Source organism: Lissotriton helveticus, chromosome 7, assembly GCF_964261635.1.
Source record: "Lissotriton helveticus chromosome 7, aLisHel1.1, whole genome shotgun sequence".
Lineage (NCBI taxonomy): Eukaryota > Metazoa > Chordata > Amphibia > Caudata > Salamandridae > Lissotriton > Lissotriton helveticus.
In genome coordinates this window covers 1,010,551,532-1,010,571,995 of record NC_136068.1, presented here as the reverse complement: position 1 = coordinate 1,010,571,995, position 20,464 = coordinate 1,010,551,532, and the positions used below count along the sequence as shown (strand labels likewise).

Sequence of the window (20,464 nt, the reverse complement as noted above, 5' to 3'; positions counted from 1 at the left end):
TGTTGCCTTTTTGCAGACTTTTATAGTTTTCTGCATTTTTGGAGAGTTTTATTCTTTCTGCTTTTAAGTGTTCTTTGAGCCACAATTTGAATGTTTAGAATTATTAAAGAAGATACCCTTGAAAGAGAACTGGTGTAAGGGGCAACGTTTTCTTCTTTGGTTCTTACCAGTGTATGTTTGACACGCATGCAGAGAAACCAATGCTGTAATTATTTGACATGTGAGTAAACCACCACTTCTGCCACCCTCTCACAGTGTGAATGTTTTTTCTGTTGCCATTAGCCCTGATAGGGGGTGTCGACTAAGTGAGAGGAAGAGAAGCGAAGTACCGCTGGTGGCATTCTGTATACTTTTCTAGCATCTGATAACATGGCGTGATGCAAACCTTACATCAGGAGGGGTACTGACACCAAATGAAAACTTCATCTGAGCACCTTATCTCAGAGGGCCCTATTTGGGTCATCACAATTCACAGTTTACCACCTTCTGGATGTGTGTAACCTCATCAAACGTAGTTGTCGTGATACAGGTATCTGTTTCTGCTAAATTATCATCCCAGGTTGATACTTTTAACTTTAATTGTTTTTTCTTTCAAGGTCTAAAGGTAAAAAAAATGTACTTAGAGCCTTACAATTACTTTAGTGCCACTAGGTGAAATGTAGTACAGGAGAATGTTAGCCACCATCCTGCCTGGTTACTCCTATCTGATAGTCTTCTACATCAGATTACTTACCTTTGAATATCCCAAGACATCAGACTGGATCAGGTAGATTTTCAAGCAGTACCCCTGCGTACCGGTAGGTGGAGTCGTTAAGTTCTGCGCCAGAAGTGATGTACGCTGTACCTCTATGGGATCCAACTCGGCTCGCTGATGTAATTTCTTTTCTTTCCACACAATATAAGGCTGATCCGGATTGAGCTACCCCTCATTCACTTTGTGATTGGCCTATTTTGATTTATTTTTTTGAACATTTTTCTGGTGGGAGGATGTTGCCTAAGAATCTAGCTAGTTTCAAACCATGAGGGGCCTGACATTGGCAAATGTCGGGGACAGACCCCCGCTTTGTGGTAGCTGCAGCTGGGACACGACTCCAAGGCATGTGAGATTTGCCGCAACATGCACCGAAGGCGCTGAGGGAGCGATTCCTTGATCTCCTCGCTGCCCAAGGCCAGTTGACTCCGTTAAACTCAAGGTCACGTTCTTGTTTGAGGTCCGGGACCGTTTGTGGGGCCCGTCCCGACATTCCTCATCTCACTGTAATTCATCGAGGAAGTAGAGTAAGTCTCACAAGCACAAGAAGTCGTAGAAGCCCAAGCATTCTTAGACTTCCTCAAGCCTGTCAAAGTCATCCGACGAGATGAGGGAGCGTCAGCACTCCAGGTCCCGCTAGTCAGCGGGGGTCTGAACTTGGGTCCGTTTCGCGCTTCCACGAATTTCCCAGAGCCGGAGTGACCCCTGCCTAGTTAGGGAATTTTATGAGGCTATGCGCCTCCTTTTTGGACAGTCCGGCCCCTCTGAAGTACCTTTAGGCCCGTAGGTGCAGGAGGGGCTCCTACTAGAACCATGTCAGTGGGTTCGTCCTCACCTTGGTGCCAGTCGGGTCCCAATGATCCCTCTGTGGATCTGGAGCTGAGCCACGGGTGAGACTGAGACCTTCCGCTGTGCCTACTCCAGTCCCTTAGGCAGTACCATGTCTACCGTCATTCTCGGCTCTGATACGAAGCCAGATGGGCATTGTTTGACGCCGCATCCGCTACAGACTGAGGACATCTTAATTGGATAGACCTGTAGAGGGAGAAGTTTGGGAGGGGTCTTTGGACCCTTTCGGAGAAGAACCAGTTGAGGACAACTGGTATGAGGAACTGGGTGAGGCCAGTGGGTTAGACACCTCACCTGACACTGGTGAAGTTTCCCATCCTGCTTTTGCCATGGAAGAAGGAGCCTCTTTTGCTATTGTGGTGCACAGGGTGGCTGAGTTTCTGGACCTTATCCTACCATTAGTGGCAGTCAAAACGAAAGTTTGACAGAGGTGCTTTAGCCTGCAGTTTCCACTTCAGAACCTTTACTCCCATTTAATGAAGACCTTAAGGACATCCTTTTGGAGCCTGGTCCAAGCCCTGCGCAGGTGCTCCTGTGAATAGGACAATTGACCGCTGCCATCACCCCACTTCTAGGGATCCCAGTTTTCTTACCCATCACCCCAACCTGTAGAGCTTGGTGGTCCAAGCCTCCTCAACCCACCTTCACCCTGGTGTATTCCTTATCACTCCAGCGGATATGAAATCCAAAAAGCTGGACACCTTCAGTAAGAAAATGTTCTCTTCCACCAGCTTGTCACTGCGGTCGGTGAACACCGCGTGCTGATTGCGCCATTGTTCCCATACTCTATGGGAATTGTTGTGCAAGTGCTACCTATGGCTCCAGAAAAGGCACGAGCCATACTTTCACAGGTAGTTACCGATGGGAAAGATGCAGCAAAGTTCTTCATCAGATGTGGGCTTGGCATGACCGACTTTTCTGGGCAGAGCCACTTCATTTTAGGTGGCCCTTCAGCTCAACGTCAGGCTGAGAATATCTGGTTTTTCACGGGATGTCCACGTTTTCAGTATGGATATGCCCTTTGATGACTGTTGCCTATTTGGAGACAAGACGGATTCAGCGCTAGCGCGCTTTAACGACTGCAGAGCTCCAGCCAGGTCCTTGGGCTTGTCTATGGCACTGTGTCCACCTTAATCCGCCTTCCACTCCTTTCATATCTACAGAAGGGGTCTCCATCCGCGGCCATACCCTCCCAGGCATGCCTTTACCCTTCCAGGCATGCCCATACCCTCCCAGGCATGCCCATAACCTCTCTGGCATGCCCATACCCTCCCTGCCACCACGCTCAGCAGACTTCCAAGCCCTTTCATTGCCGAGGTCGGGTCCTAGCAACCACGTGGGACAGGCCATCCGGTCAGTCCACCAACCCCCTCGGCAGCCGCTGCCTTTAAGCCTCTTTAGTCCGCCCTTGGACTATCATGGGTACCCAGTGGAAGGCAGGAAACGCCATCACTTCCCCTACTGGAAGTCAGGAAACAGACCAGTGGGAACTACATGTAGTCCAAAGGGGCTACTCCCTTCCCTTTGAGACACTCCCTCCGTCCATTCCCACTCTTACAACCGCCTGACAGAGGACCATCCTTCCCTGCTCCATCAAGAAGTGCAGGCTCTCCTGTCAAAGGGAGCAATGGAGAGGGTACCAGCATCAGAAGCAGGTCTTGGTTGCTGTTCCCACTACTTTCTGGTGCCAAAGAAGGACCGAGGACTCTGTCCTAGACATGCACCTTCTCAACCTCTTCTTTAAAAAGGAGAAATTCAAAATGCTTACACTTGCCTAAGTGTTGTCTGCCTTATATCCAGGAGACTGCGTGTAGTGTTGGACTTACAGGACATATATTTTCACATCCCCGTCAGCGGAAGTTGGGGATTTCAATCTTCCCCCTACATCAATGACTGGTTGTTGAAGGCAGGCTCCTCCCAGGCAGTCGTTTCCCACCTTCAGACTATATCGATCCTACTGCACGTGCTGGGTTTCACTATCAACATGTTGAATGAACACTTGACTCCCTCTCAGACACTCCCTTTCATCGAACTGTTATGGACAGTGTGCAGCTTCGGGCCTATCCTCCAGAGCGGCGAGTCCTGGATATTCAGGCTATTATACCAGTGTTTCAACCTCTATCCTGGATTTTGGCAAGACTGATTCGGAGTCTGTTGGGCCTTCTGCATTCTGCACATGCCCGCTGGCATGTGCAGGCTCTGCAGTAGGACAGGACTGCTCAATGGGTGCAGCATCAGGAGAATCTCTCCGACACGGTCTAAATCTCGGAGGAATCTGCTAAGAATCTGCAGTGGTGGCTAATGAACCACGATTAGGTCAGTGGCAGATTCCTTTCCGTTCCCCAACCAGAGGTGACTCTAGTGACAGATGTGTCACTTCTGGGCTGGATGGCCACCTGGGAGAGGTGCAGATCAAAGGGCTCAGGTGTCCAGTGGCGTCCAAGCTTCACATAAACCTGTTTAAGCTTCAGGCGTTCCGATTGGCATTAAAAGCCTTTCTTCTGATCCAACGATCTGGTTCTAATAATTTTTCACAGACCAGGCCCAATTTCATTACCCAACAAGTCCCTTCACGCGGTGTTAGTGATTTTTAAACCAATACCAAACTTACTAATATCCAATTGTATCTTAATTTCTGATATACCAATTATGGCAATGCGATCTTTATATAGTCGACAGGGTTTGGCAAACTAATACTTGGTTTTAACAATACTCATAAAACTAGAATAAACACCTCTAATAAAGACACTCCTTTATATATTTATAATGTTTATCTAAAATAATGTGAATAAATGCTCTTCAAATACCAACATACAGTACAAAATCATAGATCATCACAGAGTAACAATATCAGAGAAATAATGATGAAAACACATCTCATCAGACGATGCATAAGGGAGTGGAAAGGTGAAGAGGCAAAAGGTTCAGAGATGAATACATTTGCAAATGATAATGCAAATTAAAGTTTTCTGCCTAAACTAACCCAATTGAAATAGGAAAACTACTCCCTGGCAATGAGAGCAGTGAGGCCCCTCAAGAAGAGTTGAAGAGGCAAAGACTCATTATACAGGAACAGCCAGCTTAAGCATAGGAGACCGCAAACAAGGCCAGTCCTCACGCAGGTAGGAAAGCAAACCACCATCTTTCATAACTCCTCCCACCAAGAATCTCAATTATAACCTAAAACCCGGATATCCAACCCACATCCGTGTCAGAACAGAAGGTTTCTCTACACATGATTGGTTAAGGAAGGGGGTGTACTGTCACACAACACTTGTCATGTCCATCTCACTCAATGTGTTATTGTTTATTTATTTAATTTATCTACGTCCACCTCTCCTGCAGTGGCTCCGGATCCAGCATAACCTTAGAGTCCGCTCCTCACGAGTTAATGCTCCAACCCGCAGCCTCTGACCAAGTATAACAAAAGATAGCACATGGTGTGGGATTCATCGACCCATCGGGCCATCTGGGCCCTTAAACTCTCTCGCCACTGCCTGAGTAAGCTACTGCAGTTGAGCCGCTAGGTAATACAGCTCAAAGTCTGGAGCCCCCCATCCTCCCTACGCTCGAGGTCGCATCATCGTGTCCAAGGCCACCCGCCGTCTACCGTTCCCCCAAATAAACCCTCCCATCAAGGAACGGAACGTCTTAAACAACGAGCCTGGTATCCAAATCGGCAACGTCCTGAAATAATAGAGCACCCGGGGCAGTGCCACCATCTTCAAGAGCGCCACTCGGACCGCCATCGATAACGGCAATGTACCCCAGAACGCCATACTTCCTTTAATCCCTTTTAGTGCTCTTCCTACATTACCCTCCAACAGGTCCTCTTGCCTGTGATAGATGCAAGCAGGGCAAGCAGCGAGGCTCCCATTGTATACCTCCCAAGCGGTCAGGGCTCACCATCGTCTGATTCACCGGGAACAGGCAAGTCTTTGCCCAGTTCACCCGAAGCCCCGAGACCACCCGAACCTGTGCAGCAACGCCGTCGCCCCGGTCAGTGCCTCCCCTTTGGTACCCAGGAACATGAGCAGGTCATCTGCGTAAAGCGAGATGTACTGCATGTCGCCAGGACCAGACCTGCATAATACTTCTCCGACCTGGCAGGCGCGGCCAGAGGTTCAATTGCAAGAGCAAACAGCAGCGGTGACAGCGAGCAGCCCTGCCGCGTTCCACGCTCCACTGAACAAGCTAATGAGACCGTCACCCCCATCTGCACTCGGGCCGTCGCTGATCTGTAAAGGATCTGAGTCCACCCCACGAAAGCCTCACCCAGTCCCATCACTCGCAGAACCTGAAATAGATACGGCCATTCCAGGCTGTCAAAAGCTTTCTCAATGTCAACAGAAAGGACCGCTGCAGTAGGTTCCAAACTATGGTCTTCCTCCAGAATACGAAGCAGCCGTCGCACATTAATAGATGTGTTGTGTGTGGGAATGAAGCCAGCCTGGTCCAGATGTACCAGCTGCGTCATGTACGGAAGGAGCCGGGTCACCAGCATCCTACTCAAGATTTTATAGCCTGTAGTCAACATTAAGAGTGGGCGATATGCCGTCATATCAGTCGGTTCTCTCCCAGGTTTCAGCAACGGGATAATAATTGCCTCCCGGGTGGTTGCCGGTAACTTCCACATCCTGTGCCTCCCGATATACTGCTAGCAACCGTGGAGCTAAGCAATCAACATATGTAGAATAAAATTTGATTGGCAGGCCATCCACCCCCGGTGTTTTGTTACGCCCCATATGCTTAATCGCGCTCCGAATTTCTCAGAGCGTGATCTCTAGCCCCAATAGTTTCCCTTGCTCCTTCTCCAGCCTAGGCAAAGTCATTTCAGAAAGGAACATCCTGTCGCAATTTACTACAGTAGAGTTCCATATAATAATCCAGAAACCAGCCATTCATCCCTTGTTGCGTGTACACCAAGTTCCCCTGCGGGCCTCAGTCCCAATATAGGTGTTCCCCAGGGGTTCAGGTTAGCCAGTCAAGCCAACAACGCACCATTCTGGTCTCCTTCCACGTGCATCCTCACATGATAGGTCCTGTGGTCAAAGGAGCACAGCCTCTCCACCTTCACCTGCTTCCCTAGCTTCAAATACCTCCCCTTGTGGTCCCAAATCCTCAAAGCGGGCTCTCGCAGCCCAGCGCAACCGGCTCTCTGCTGTCTCTATGTCATTTAGTAGCGTTTTTCTCACCCTCCCTATTTTAGCAATACATAAGCCTCGAACCACCAACTTAAAAGCATCCCACTCAACTGACACCGATGTCGCTGTGCCCTCATTCTCCTCAAAATATTGACTTATACCCGTCCCAAGGTCCTCACAGAAGGTTGAATCCTCCAGCGCCTCTGGTCGCAGCCTCCAAGTCTGTATCACAGCCCTCTCTCTAACCCATCGTATCTGCACCAGTAGCGTGTTATGATCCAATATCCTAGCTAGGTTTTCACTATGTATTACCTTGGCACGGATTTCCTTCATTCCAGTTATGTAGCAAATTCTGTGTCTCATTTGTCCATCCGTGCCGCATTGAGAAGAAATGTTCTTTTACACGATGAAGAAACTGTTTCTTCCAGCTGACTCTTGGTAGGCACACAGGACCCATGAAGGACACTTGTCTTCAACTTTCCCCATTTCGTTCAATATTATTTTCTGAACTTATTTTTCATTTCATTAACCCAAAGGTTTCCTGCTGAGCAGAAAACCATGCTTCTACAGAAAACAAAGACAGACATTATTAATCACTTATTATGCTTTCCATTACGCACCCTACCAATGCTGCATTTATCCATGCGCAACCTGATTTAATATTATTTTCCTAGCAAACGTTAATAAAGTACACAAAAGCAACATTAGTCTTTTATTCAAGAAGCATTTGCAGCGTATTTCAGTGCTGTTAGTACACGCGTGTGCAGTAGCATTTTCCCGTATGTTAAGCTCTTTTCCGCATTAGCAGGCTGTTAATAAATGTTACTGAGGGTTCAATTCAAGCAGGTTTTATTTCCCGAAAACCCTGCACCATCACTTCCTTCGATCATGGAAAGACTGGTGCAGGTGTTTACCGACAACATCACTGTCATGTGGTTCTGAAACAAAATGGGCGGGGTGGTGTCATTGACCCTGTGTCAAGAGGTCCTGCACCTTTAGACATGGTTGGAACATCGGGCGGCATTTCCCTGGTGATTCAACACCTGGCGGGCTCTCTGAACGCCAGGGTATGAACTCAACCGAAGATGCCTAGCGGATCACGAATGGCGCCTCCACCTAGAGGTGGTCCAAGGTCTCTTTTAGCAGTGGGGAAACCCATGGTTAGATCTGGGCGCCACTGCCAAGAACGCGCTGTGTCAGTAGTTCTGTGCGATATTTCCAAGGCGGCTTTTGCTCAGAGATACTTTTCGTCCGAAGTGGAGCTCCGGCCTCCTGGATATCTTTCCGCCAATACAACTAGTGCCCAGAGTCCCCAAGAAGATCGGGAGCAACCCCGCTCAAGTCAATTTGTGGCTCTGGTTTGGGCACAGAGTCTGGTATCCCAAGCTGTTGAGCATCACTATCGGTCCTCCGATAAGGCTGCCTGTTTGGGAAGATCTTCTGTCACAGCAACAGGGTTGGGTCCTACACCCAAACCTGCGAACGCGCCACCTCCATGAGTGGAGATTGAGCGTTGACAGTTGACTGCATTCGACCTTCCTCCCAAAGTCTGTGATGTTATTCTGGCAGCCAGGCGTCCCTCCACCAAGACGGTATACGCCTGCTGTTGGGAAAAGTTAGCATCATTGTCTGCCTCTCGCGATGTTGACCCCTTGTCTGCAACTCTATCATGAGTTCTTTTGTTTGCACTGATTTGGTCCAGCAGGGCTCTGCTTTCGGCACAATTAAGAGTTACCTGTCCGCCATTGCAGCATTTTTGAAGCAGCCGGACAAACCTTTTCTCTTTAAGTCACCGGTTGTGACTAGGTTCCTTAAAGGCCTGCTGCATATGTTTCCACCTAAGCCCTTTATTATGCCTCAGTGGGACCTTAACCTGGTCCTTACCTTTCTCTTGTGCGCCCCCATTGAGCCTCTACATAATGTCCTCTTAGGCTGTTGGCCATCAAAACTGCCTTTTTAGTGGCAATAACATTGGTCACAAGGGACAGCGAACACCAGGCGCTCTCGGCGCACCCTCCCTATACCACCTTTTAACCATACGACTGGTCCTTCAAACATGCTTCGCTTTCCTGTAGGCCAAAACATCACCCTGCCTACCTTCTTTGTTCCTTCTCATCCCTCCAAAGAAGAGGAGGGACTCCACTACCTGGACCCAAAACGAGCATCGTTTTTCTACCTTGACCACACAAAGGAGTTCTGGGTGGACAATCAACTCTAAGTGGGTTATATGGGAGCAAAAAAGGGGAAAGCTGTACAGAAAAGAACCATCTCTTGATGGATTGTCCTGTGTATTAAGATCATTCTACGCATTGGCCAAGAAACTGCCCCTGTGGGCTTGCTTGTTCACTCTACCAGAGCCAAGGCGACGACCACTGCGTTAGCCTGTGGCGTTCCTCTCCTGGACATCTCAGCGATGTGGGCAGGCCTGCGCACCTTCACAAATTACCTACACAGTCAGTTTTGTTGAAACAGGCACGTTGCCTGTTTGATCCTGCAGGACTTTTTGATTTAATCGGTTTCGACGACCCGCCGCTAGGGAGGTATTGCTTGGGTATCTATTCAAAAGTAAGTTATCTGTGGCTAGAAGTCTCTATCAAATGAACAAGTTACTTACCTTCTATAACGCCTTATTTGGTAGAGACTCTATCCAGCAGCAGATTCAATACCGACCTTCCCAACCTCCCTGCTCTTCGTACCTGGTTAGGTATGAGGGACACAACCTTTCAGGGCCTTAGTCTTTTCCACACCAGTGGTCTATTTTTATGGTGGCTCTGCGCTCCTGGCGTAGAAAGTCACAAAAAGTAACTGACATCAGTGCGCCGAGGTTGCGCCTATATAGGTACCGTACACTTCACTTCTGGCGCAGACGACAAAGTCATTGCATGAACTGAATGATGCCACCTACCGGCGGGCAGGAGTACTGCTTAAATCTTCTGAATCCAACCTGACACCGGAGCATATTCAAAGGTAAGAAATCTGCCGCTAGATAGTGTCTCCCAGATAAGGCGTTACTGAAGGTAAATAACTTCTTTTTTGCCTTTCCCAAAAGCATACAGGTGTGCTCAGTGTTTTTTAGGCCAGGCACACATACGTTTTAGAATCCAAATAAATACTTCTCCCTCGTGTTCCCATCAACAAAAACTGAAGCAGTTCTTACGTGGTAGTTCCTTCTTCATGCCAAGGATAATGTGGCTGGAACTTATTATAACCAATTTTAGTAGTAAGCAATATTAGCATGCATTTGGCAAACAAAGTAAGTTTGTTTACAAGCACATGTATCAAATTGAAAACTGCCCAAATGTCAGCCAGTGAAGGGAATGCACTGATCACTTCACCGCCTCAAAAAGTCACATATTTCACATGTCTACTGCATGTCGTGTGAGCGGGTGTCCTTCAGAGCTCTGCTCTTAAGTCATCAGATACATCTGTTTTCATGTATTAATGTCCAACAATTCCCTAGAAATCACGTACTGTACTCTACTGCATCCTTTAATGCCGATGAGTGTTTCAGGGGTTTTGGTCCAGGCAATTGTGTTCAGATCATAGTTAGACTTCAGAGGCAAAGAAATCTCATTACAGGACCTGTGCTACCTGTGGCCTCAATAAGATGTACTGAGCGATCCTCACAAAGAGAGACTGTAATCTGTGCACCCTCATTACAATTATGCCACACTTCCTTAGCAAATATTGACAGTAAGTATGGAAAGAGGATGGCTTTAGCTCCTTAGAGAAGTACCCCCAAAAGATGCTGTCTCTTGTATGGCGGTTTCACCGAGGAGTTCTGTCCCTGGGCCTTCCTTGAAGGCACAAAAAAGAAAATGTGAATTTCACATTTGTAAATCTTAAGTACCAGAATGTATTTATTTATTTATTTATTTATTTATTTATTTATATAATTTGTAGAGCGCACTGTAACCCTGCGGGCATCCTGGCACTGAGAGAATAGGTCAAAGGGAAGCAGTCCGCGTGAGAGCAGGAGGAAGGTATACTAAGTATCCTTGCCTGGAGAGCTGGCTTCCTGTTTCAAGGAACCTCTCGCAAACCATTGAAAAAAAATTACAGGATCCTCAAGGAAGGATTTTGAGTTCCCATTACACTTACAGGGTTCCTGGCCACCCCTCAAGTTACTTTTGAATCAGCCAAACTAGTTTTGGGAAACTGAAAGCTCAGATTACAGCAATGGTGCAGAGGCTTTTGATTCCTCCGATAGTCCTACAGTGTGAAATATATATGCCAGAGTAAAGGAAATATGTTAAAAGATCCAGAACCTCGTCATAAGAAAGAATAAATTGAGTTCGGAGAGAGCAGCCATGTCTACCTGCAAGGGAAGGTACTTGGAATACTGTTACTGCTATGTCTTTGAGGAACATCCTCATTACCAGGAACCTCTTATGGTTTTGGTCCTGGCAGACTTTATAACAACTTTACAGAGCATGCCCTTTATGCTAATTCACCAGATCCACTACATCCATAATGATCATGGCATCCCCTTTAACCTCTGGTACCTGGCACTCTGCATGCTGAAGAAGGCACAACAGAAGAAGACAGAGAATGAAGGGAAAGATGTGTTTCCCAATGACAAGGGCGATGATAAATCTCTAAAGATACAGAGGTTGATGTAAAGCTGGCCCATATAGCCCACATCAAAGGGCAACATCTGTCTGATTGGTCACCAGCCAACCTGGCTCCTGCAGAGTTCCATAGCCTGGAAGAAGGAACAAATGAAAAGATTAGCCCTACCCATCCCTGCTTAATGTGAGCTGGTAGTTGCCAGTGGATCCTACCGGCACACATTTTGGTGACTGGTACTTATTTTAACTCATTGTACATTTCTCAAGAGAAAGAGAGGGAAAAACACACAAAGGTGAATGGGAAAGACCAAAAATCATCACAAAGGGAGAAGTAGAAATCTGAAATAGTGAGATAAAGGGACAGGGAGCATCTGGCAGTGTCGATTAATTAGGTGTGTAGTGAATTCCAGTGTGCAGCGAATTCCAGATTACGCAGCCTTGGTATTCTGCGCACCCATGCCAACTGAGGGCTTTTCAGCAGAGCTTTGAGTACCGGCAATTCTTTTTCTACAAATTAACCGCTGACTATTGGCCAAAAGAAACTAACAGTTTAAATATGATTCATCCTTGTGAGAAATAAAAGAGGGGTCTGGCACCCCATCCTTGAACCTCACCTGCTGAATAAATTCATGAACAAACCATTGTTTTAGATGTTAACCCTACAAATGAACCCACAGATGCTTCAAGAGGGAGAATTTCTAACCTCATTAGACCTGCAGGATGTAGGCATCACATCCATGTTCATCCAAAACACTTACTGCTCTTTGTTTCTCGGTTGCCTGGTGAAATTATGCTTTGTGTTCTTCCCACAATTCTGGAGGCTGAGCTGGATGGATTGGTAAGTAGAAGTCAATGAACTTAGCATGAGTAGTCGATAGATCTCTTTTCTGCAGAGGGCCACCTACCTACCTACCCTGCTCTTACCTAAGTGGCTCTGCCTTTATTTGAAAGCATAGTGAGGACTTGGCAGCCTGTGTGTGTGTGTGCACATGGGAGAGAGAACTTTGGCAAAGCCTGGCCACACATAACTATGTTCCTTAATCTTTTTGTTTTTTTAAATTAACTTTTGGGCACAAATATCTGTTAGTCCAATGAGTCTTGAGGAAGATGGATCCAGGGTGCCTTATGCTTTTTTTGAGACTACCACTTTATTTGCCCTATGGGATTTATGCGTTTCTCAGGTTAGCAGCTTAGAAGGCCTGTGAGTGCCACTTCATAATATGTAGTAATTCCTGTTCTTCTCTAAGCTGAAATTCTGTTTTCCTTCTTGCATGCCAGGCTGTGATCTCCTTACAAGTGTTCTGGATGAGAGCAACGATCGAAGTATGGCTGCCTTGACGAGTCTTCAGGCTTTCATCTCTTATGGACTACTTTACGTGCAATGGTGGAGTCAGCAGCCCCCTGGAAACGGGCTGGAGATGGCTGTCAAAGCTGCCCTTAGTCTTGAGAAACCACATACCTCTGAATTGGATTCCAGTCCCGTACAGAACTGCTCTGATGAGGCAGAGGAGCATACAGTTGTTGCCCCTTGTGATCACACCACTGTTGAACCAGACCGGTTGGATGTAACCGTAACAGGCATGGTAGGTGGAATGCCTTTCACGGACATTAAAAATATTGAAGTTAATCTGAGTGACCTGGACTTATCACATGTAGCTCGGGGAGAGGACAGTTCTGCCTCAACAAGCAACTACATTGAAATTGAAGCAACCAACATGGACATAAGTGCATCTTGCCCAGAAGGCTCACAGGCTGCAGCCAATGCGAGCATAAGTGAAGAAATGTGTGAGACTGAGAGCACGAAGGGACCCTTGGGAGACAACTTGCACCCGGAATGCAAAGTCGTAGAAGAAGGGCAGATTGACAGCACTTCAGCAGGCAAAAGGGATTACTTGCCTGTCACAGCCATTAGGAGCACAGGTATAAAAGAAGGAGAAATAGACAGCACTTTAGTTGGCAGCAGTGATGTGCAGCTTGACCCAGTAACTGTAATGGATAGCACTTTAGCAGGCCGGACTAACAGCCTTCCTGTCACAGCCACTGAGAACACAGAGACAGAGGCAGGCGATGCAGCGAGGTCCTTAGCAGGAGTGGGAGATTGTCCAGTAGATATATTCACAAACATGCAAGCAAGCGAAACTGAGAATGCAAGTGCAGATATGGAAGTTTGGCACTCTGATGCTCCGAGCAAGGACCAAAGGACATCTCTGGGCATAAAAGTCAGTGCGCAGCCCAGTTGTGAGAAGCCACTGCAGTTGCAGGGCTGCAAAGTTCTGATTTCTGACCTCCATGCTGCATTCCAGAGTGTGCAGAGAGAGGTTGCTTCCGTGCAGGAGATGTTTGCAGGCCTTATACAACAGCACCAGAGAAACCAACTTCAGTCCTCTGTCCAGGAGAGCAGTTCAGAATCCGAACTTCCAGTCCAAGTGGCATCTGATGCACTGCAGCAAAACACTCCGAGGTAGGTGATCGTACTTATGGCTTACTAGTAGTACACCATGGGCGAAGCTTGTTGCCAAAGGTAGGTTGGAGAGTGTATGTGTAGAATGAGTGTACTGGAGTATGTATGCAACTGTTACACTGCTAATGGCACTTGCTATAAAGTCGCAGACAGACTCTAAAACAATAATGTGGAGTATTATAGGTGGAAAAAGACAAAACCATGAGTTAGAAGCTTAGCAGTGGGCCGAGCCCAGCAGTATGGGAATATGAAACTTGTATGATGATAGGGGAGTTTCAAGAGCTCTAGTTTAAACCAGGTGAGGTGTTATGAGGATAGCATCAGAAGTATGTAGGTGGATGCAGGAAGTGGACAAATGTTTAGGGAGCAGAACCAGGTTTTTGGAGGTGTGCGGTGGGAGTAGAACCAGTCATAGTGATCTGGGAAGGCCGCAAAATCAAGCATACGAATTTGGTGACGGAGCCGGTCAAGGTGTCATGGAGTGCGGGAGGGGATGCAGAAACAGAAGAAATTACATGGACGGCAGACTAAGGATATAGCCAGGTATAGGGAGCCTAGGGACAGAACCAGGTGTTTGCAGCTGTGGTGGGGCGAGCATGCAGAATTAAGACTGGAGCTTGGGTGAGGGTTACAGAAGATGTGAGGAGCAGGGGTGAGGGAGTTGTGGGTGTCACCAATATATTTGGATTTTGTGATCTAAATATGGTGGCTAGATGCATTTAGAGGTGGGTAAGCCTCTGAAGGATCAAACCAGATGCTTGGTGCAGCTTGAGGTCCCCTTGAACCCTCATGTCCAAAACAAGAGGAGCTTTCATGTGTTTTCTGCCTGTCATCCACCCACTGCCCTCATGCGCCAAGAATTAAAAACAAACCTAAAACCTTTGATCTTAAAAATAAATGAGATAGCCACGAATTGGCTGAATTGAATAATGTAAAACCAGACAAACCACAATCAGTCCTGGCTTCCCAACTTGATCAAATAGTGTGATCGTAGGCAAATATTTTATTTCACTATCACTCCTTTTAATTTGTTCTCATGTATGGGAGCACCTCCAAATACATGAGTTCAGGAAGTGCGCTGTAATTCTTAATATATTCTTAATAATTCTTATTGGATTTAATGGTCTCTAATCTTGATCTGTGTAGAACATCGGGCTTGCTTCTTAGTTCACTAATGGCATTGTTGTCAAGGCAGCGGCGGGCAGGAATGTTTCTAGGTTCATGTTTGAAAATGATTACTTTTAATAAATACCGCTGAATCGACTGATGTATTAAGCTGAAACGTACCTACTTGTTAAAAAAGCACTTTTTTATAGACTTTAGCATATTTCCACGCTTGTTGCATTGTTTACATGGCTACTATTTTCAAGGCACGCCTTGTGCATGGGGTCTTAGATCCAGAGCCGGACCTTGGCTCAGCTCTCTTTTAATTTGTTGGCTCGCCCATCACTCTACATGCACTCCCTCGCCCGAAAATACGTCAAGTGTGGTCGCCCACTGACTGCTGAAGTAAGCAGGCTTCCCAGGCTGCTGGGTGCCGAAAGCCTCAACAATGAAATGAAGCGCAATGTTGTTTGAATTTAACAAAGTAGGTTTTATTTGTAAATGGGGTGGCTTTAAAAGTGTCTATAAAGTACAAATTGTAATTATCATTTATATATATATATATATATATATATATATATATATAATATATATATAGGTCGACAATTATTGGGACCGTTGGGTTGAGTAGGAAAAAAAACCACAGGTGTAAGTGTTGTTTATAAGACACTTTTTATGTTATTGTATTATTTACTTTGTTAACGTTTTAAAATCGCATAAGTCGCAATTTAATAGAATGTCCTCATCAGATTTGAATATTGCGTTTTTGAACCGCATCAACAGGTATTTTCTCTGTGCTTGAAGATTTCGCCTTGGGGTAGTTACTACGCCATCCCTGTATAAAGATCACGTATTTCATTATCTGGCGTTATAACGAACGCGGTCCAGGTTTCATTTTCATACAAAAACCTGTACCACCTTTGTTAATAATGACTCTCCGACATAGTCGACTCCAGGCACAAGCAATGGTGTCGAGTAAACTCCAAGCGAGGCTTATTACTTAAAACGCGCTATTTTAAGCAATTTCATTAACGCTAGATTGAACCAGGGTTTAAGTTGAGCCGATGGTTACAGGTGTGGCTCACCGGTACTCATTATTGGGGACTGGCACTTATTTTTAGGCACTACACATGGACACAGTGCAAGAGAGAGAAAACACAAAAATGGGAGAGAAAGATAGATAAAAACATAAACAGGAAATGAGAAAGAACAAGATGCTGAAATTGTGAGAAGGAAAGAAATCAGGGATGAAGAAGAACTTAAGCGTGATGTAGGGAGGATCTGGTGGTGGCTTGAAGAAGTAGGAGGTGGTTCAAGACTAGGTATTGGCACCCCGACCTCCCTCGGGCTTCTGAACAAAAGGTGGGACCCGGTTCTTCTTCTTTTACACTTGGAGCTCTGGGTGGAACCACTCCGGAAATTTTCTAACGTCTATGTGCAGCACACCAGAGCATTGTGACACTGCAACACGTTTCATCCTCTATGATGTGATGAGCCAGTGAGTGTGACCGAAGCCATGGGGCTCTATGTTTATTTAGGTGTATTAGGAGACACGAGTGTGTGAAAGGGAAATGTGTACATTTCCTGATGTGTGTACAATACGTGGCACTGGGTTAGGTATGTGCACCCGTGTAGTATGTCACTGCGTGCTTTGTGTGTGCATGTACTTGCATGGAGTTCCATGTCTGGGCATGATGACTGGGCACACTATATACTGTGCTCCAGGGTGCAGCTTGCCTGTGCTTTATATCACGCAGCACTAGACACCTAACTCTGAATCCCTTCTTTACCTCACACAGGAGCACTGAGCAAGAGGAGTCCCTAACCTTGCCTGCGCTGATGAACATGCTGGAGCAGGCCAAGCAGAAGCTGGCCGACTTTCCAGAGTCAGTGGCGGTGAGTGATCATCTGTGCAGATATCTGTCAGCAAGTGGAGCCCTGTGCAAAGTTACAGGGATCTGTGGGATGCCCCATGCAAAGGTCTCTGAGATCAGTGAGCGAGGGGTGCCCCATGCAAAGATCTGTGAGCGTGAGACCCCCTGTGCAGAATGCCAGAGGAAGATCTACTTGGTGTGTGAGTGGCAATTGCAGTGGTCGGCTTAACAAAAGTGACCATATGAAGGATGTCCAGCATTTTGCTATTGGGCATGTATGAAGGAAATAATGACTTCTCCGTGCTCCCAGTCTTTAGATTTCAGCCGCACTCTTTAGCTGAATTAAGCATGTGTGTCTGGAACTTCGTACTTCCTATAATCTGACCGATAACACTCAACAGAATAAAACAGAGACAAGTGGATACATATGATCAGATTCTTCATTTTCCTACCTGGTATGAGGAGAGGTTTTAAGGTGAAAAAGCAGACTTTCATTTGAATGACTTTATAACTGCCAAGAATGTAATTGTTATAAAATATATATGGTGCAAGAATGCAAGTGTTGAAAACTTTTTTTTCTAAATATATAGGGTGTAAAATTAAGCAGATGTATCTAAATTTGTTCCTGCAATTAAAAAAAAGTTTCTGATGAGGAATCCAGATTGCTTTTTGGCTCCCTTAGAAATCTCTTTATTCTCAGCTTCCTAAAGGTTGGGATAACATACTTCCACTTCATAAATCTTATTTGGAGCCCGTTTGAGCGTGGCGAATGGTTTACAGTAGAGATCCAGAAAGCATTTTTTCAGAACAGGGAGACTAGCAGTACCCTCACAATCTCCGGATAAATGATGGATACAAAAACGCAGAGCAAAATTCTTGCAAAGTTACCTTTTGCGTATGCTTTACCAATCTTACTGCGGTTGTCTTATTCTTAGCTAGTGGATGTGAAATTTCTGGAGGAGAATTGCCATGATCGTATTTCCTACTAACTAGCTCTGGCTGCATTCATTTCAGGGCCACTGAAATTATGTGGTTTTGTGGCTGTGCCATTTACCACATAATTGTGGATTTGCTGCATTTGCAAAATAATCTATCATGTGATCATTAATCTGCAGATTTTAACAAAAATTGTTTCTTGCTCAAATGGATCAAAAGTTACTGAAAACGTTACCACCTATCCTGCACAGTGGGAGTTCCTTCGCAAAAGTTGACTGCTCATCTTCCTGTTGCTTATTGCTGTATTTAGTTGTCCAACGTTTTATGTAAACCTTTGAGAGCCTATTCTAATATTACTATATCGCCTGCATATAGAAGGCAGGTCATTTCCTCACCGCCTACCTTTTGAGTGCCTCGCCTGTGTGAGGAAAGAACTTTTGGTAGATCAGATACATATGGGGAGATTAGCAAGGAGGCTAGAAGGCAACTTTGCTGTAGCCCATTTTTTGTTAGAATCTTTGTTGAGAGGACTTAGTTTCCTCTCTAAAGAACCTGACACCAGGTGGACGAGTGAAGGCCACTATTAAATGGCGTAGTGATAAGGGATTCCCAGGGTGGGAAACGTCTTCAAAGAGTGTGGGTCTGTTGACCCTGTCAAAAGCGTGGAGAAGTCAGTAGGCTCTTGTCTTTACATACTTTTCTGTGATAGCCTGGATTATTATAATATTATCCAGTGTGGCACAGTTTAACCTAAAACCTGCTTGTTTCCTCCGGAGAATGCCGGTGTCCACTTTCTACCCTTCCATACGTTCTAATCAGTGGTTGAAGTGGGGGGCCGGGGGGAGGGTGGAGTAGGAGAACTGTGGGCAGAGAATCAGAGCGCAGGAATAACACAAGGATTGGATCAGTGGGCGGAGTCGGAAGTGTGGCCAGAATGCGAAGAAACACCCCAATTGTTTTAATTTATTTGGCATTTCACTGACTAGTTACAGCTTATGTTATTTAATTCAACCACTAGATGCACATGATTATTTAAGGTTTGAAATGAGTTATTGACATTAAAATACATTCCCAATGTGAGATATGTTTCCAGTTTCAGAATGTTCCAAATAAGCTAAATGTGGAAGCACAAGCCATTTGTTAACGAGCATTGGAGTTTCTGTCATCAGCACTTCTCCCTTTTTCCGCAAAACTAGTTAAAACATGAATGGTAAAATATTCTCGTTTACAAATGTTTTCTATATAATTATGACGCTGACATATTTGTCACATAATTCAATACCTGCTGTCTAATCTTTCAATTTTAACTAATAAATAGTTTGTAGCTCAAACGGATCAAAAGTTACAAAAAATGTGAATTGTGTTGCTACGAAGTGGATGGCCCTTTGCAAAGATTGACTGATCACCTTTCTCACTGCTGCACTTGTATGTTACACTGGTACTAATAAGGCAAAATCTTTCCAGAGACTGTTAGCATGTGTAAAATTAAAAAATAATAAAGTATCAGAAAATATACTGCATTACACTACAACCTTTTTGTCGCATAATTTAGTCAACACTGCAGCATAATTTTGTCCTCCTTTGCTGCATATTTCCGGTGGCCCCAATGCAGGCAGCACATGTTAAAAGTAATTGTGCATGAAGCAGAGATACTGTGAAGTCTATGAACTTAGTTTGATGTGTGTGCAAATCCTGCATAGTCGACCCCTGATGAGTTGCAGCTACTAGTGCTGAAACAAGGCCAATGTAGATCCCAATGTGTGAGGCAGACTGGTCTCAAGGGCAGGGCCGGCTTTAGCTCTGGTGGCGCCTTGTGCAACAATGTTTGTTGGTGCCCCCTAATGACCACCTCCACCACGTATTCCTTCACTACCATCCTTTAACATGGCTTCTCAAGTCTCCATAACCACACTCTCCCAGATGCATTTAATTTGATTTACAGCGCCACTCATACCAGTGTAGAGTGTCAGAGCACTTTACATCCCACACATTGCCCAGAGACAATCAATTATACATGTGTAAATCACTGTATAGGAAATGTTATATAAGACCAAGAACTACAAGCCAACCATACTTGTCGGAAGTATAGATTAATAGTGATTGGTCTGGAGAAACACAAACTCAGAATTTAAAACGTAATACCATGTTAGGGGTTCTCTTTAATAATCAGTATTGATTTCTATCCAAATGAACACTTTTTGCAACATTCGGATAATCAGACCGTTGGAAAAAACATTAAGCTCTAATATATACCTTGCAGTTTGAATGCAGCTCTTAGATGACAGTTAATTGTTCACTGTTCTATGTTAGGATTTTAACTTTAAACTGCAAGTAACAAAAGGATCTCTCTGGCCGGGGCAGTAATCCACTGACCTATTCACATTATGTGCTCTTTGTGATCTGCATGTTACATGTTCTTTGCAGCAGGCACATCAACCCACTTTCCACGAGTCAAAACATCCACTAGAGAAAACTCTGATCTCTCTTTAGGAAGAACACTAATGACCTGAGTTATCAAGACTTTTTTATTTTTGCCGAAAATTGATAGAGGCCAGAAAGGAGGCAGCAAGCCCTTTTAAAACCATAATATACTTTCAATCACAACACTCCACCCAAAGTCATTGCCCTTTGCGGTCACACCGAGCTGGACCTTCCCAAGGGTCCTGTGACCTCCGTGGTAGAGTCACTGTCACTCTAGGGTGTGCTGCTTCATAGGCCTGCCCGCAAGACTGAGACTAACTTCACGCATGGATTGTGGTGGACAGGCATTCAAG

The 20,464-nt window shown here is 45.5% G+C and overlaps 1 protein-coding gene across 3 annotated transcripts in view; it reads left to right on the top strand.

The window, feature by feature from the left end:
• GEMIN5 (gem nuclear organelle associated protein 5) overlaps window positions 1-20,464 on the top strand; it is a 384,438-nt gene that overhangs the window by 313,334 nt on the left and 50,640 nt on the right. For all 3 annotated transcript variants that reach the window (XM_078653694.1, XM_078653693.1, XM_078653695.1), the window contains 2 exons: window positions 12,594-13,776; window positions 16,680-16,776. In XM_078653694.1, the coding sequence (XP_078509820.1) occupies window positions 12,594-13,776; window positions 16,680-16,776 (1,280 nt within the window). The remainder of the gene's footprint in view (window positions 1-12,593; window positions 13,777-16,679; window positions 16,777-20,464) is intronic.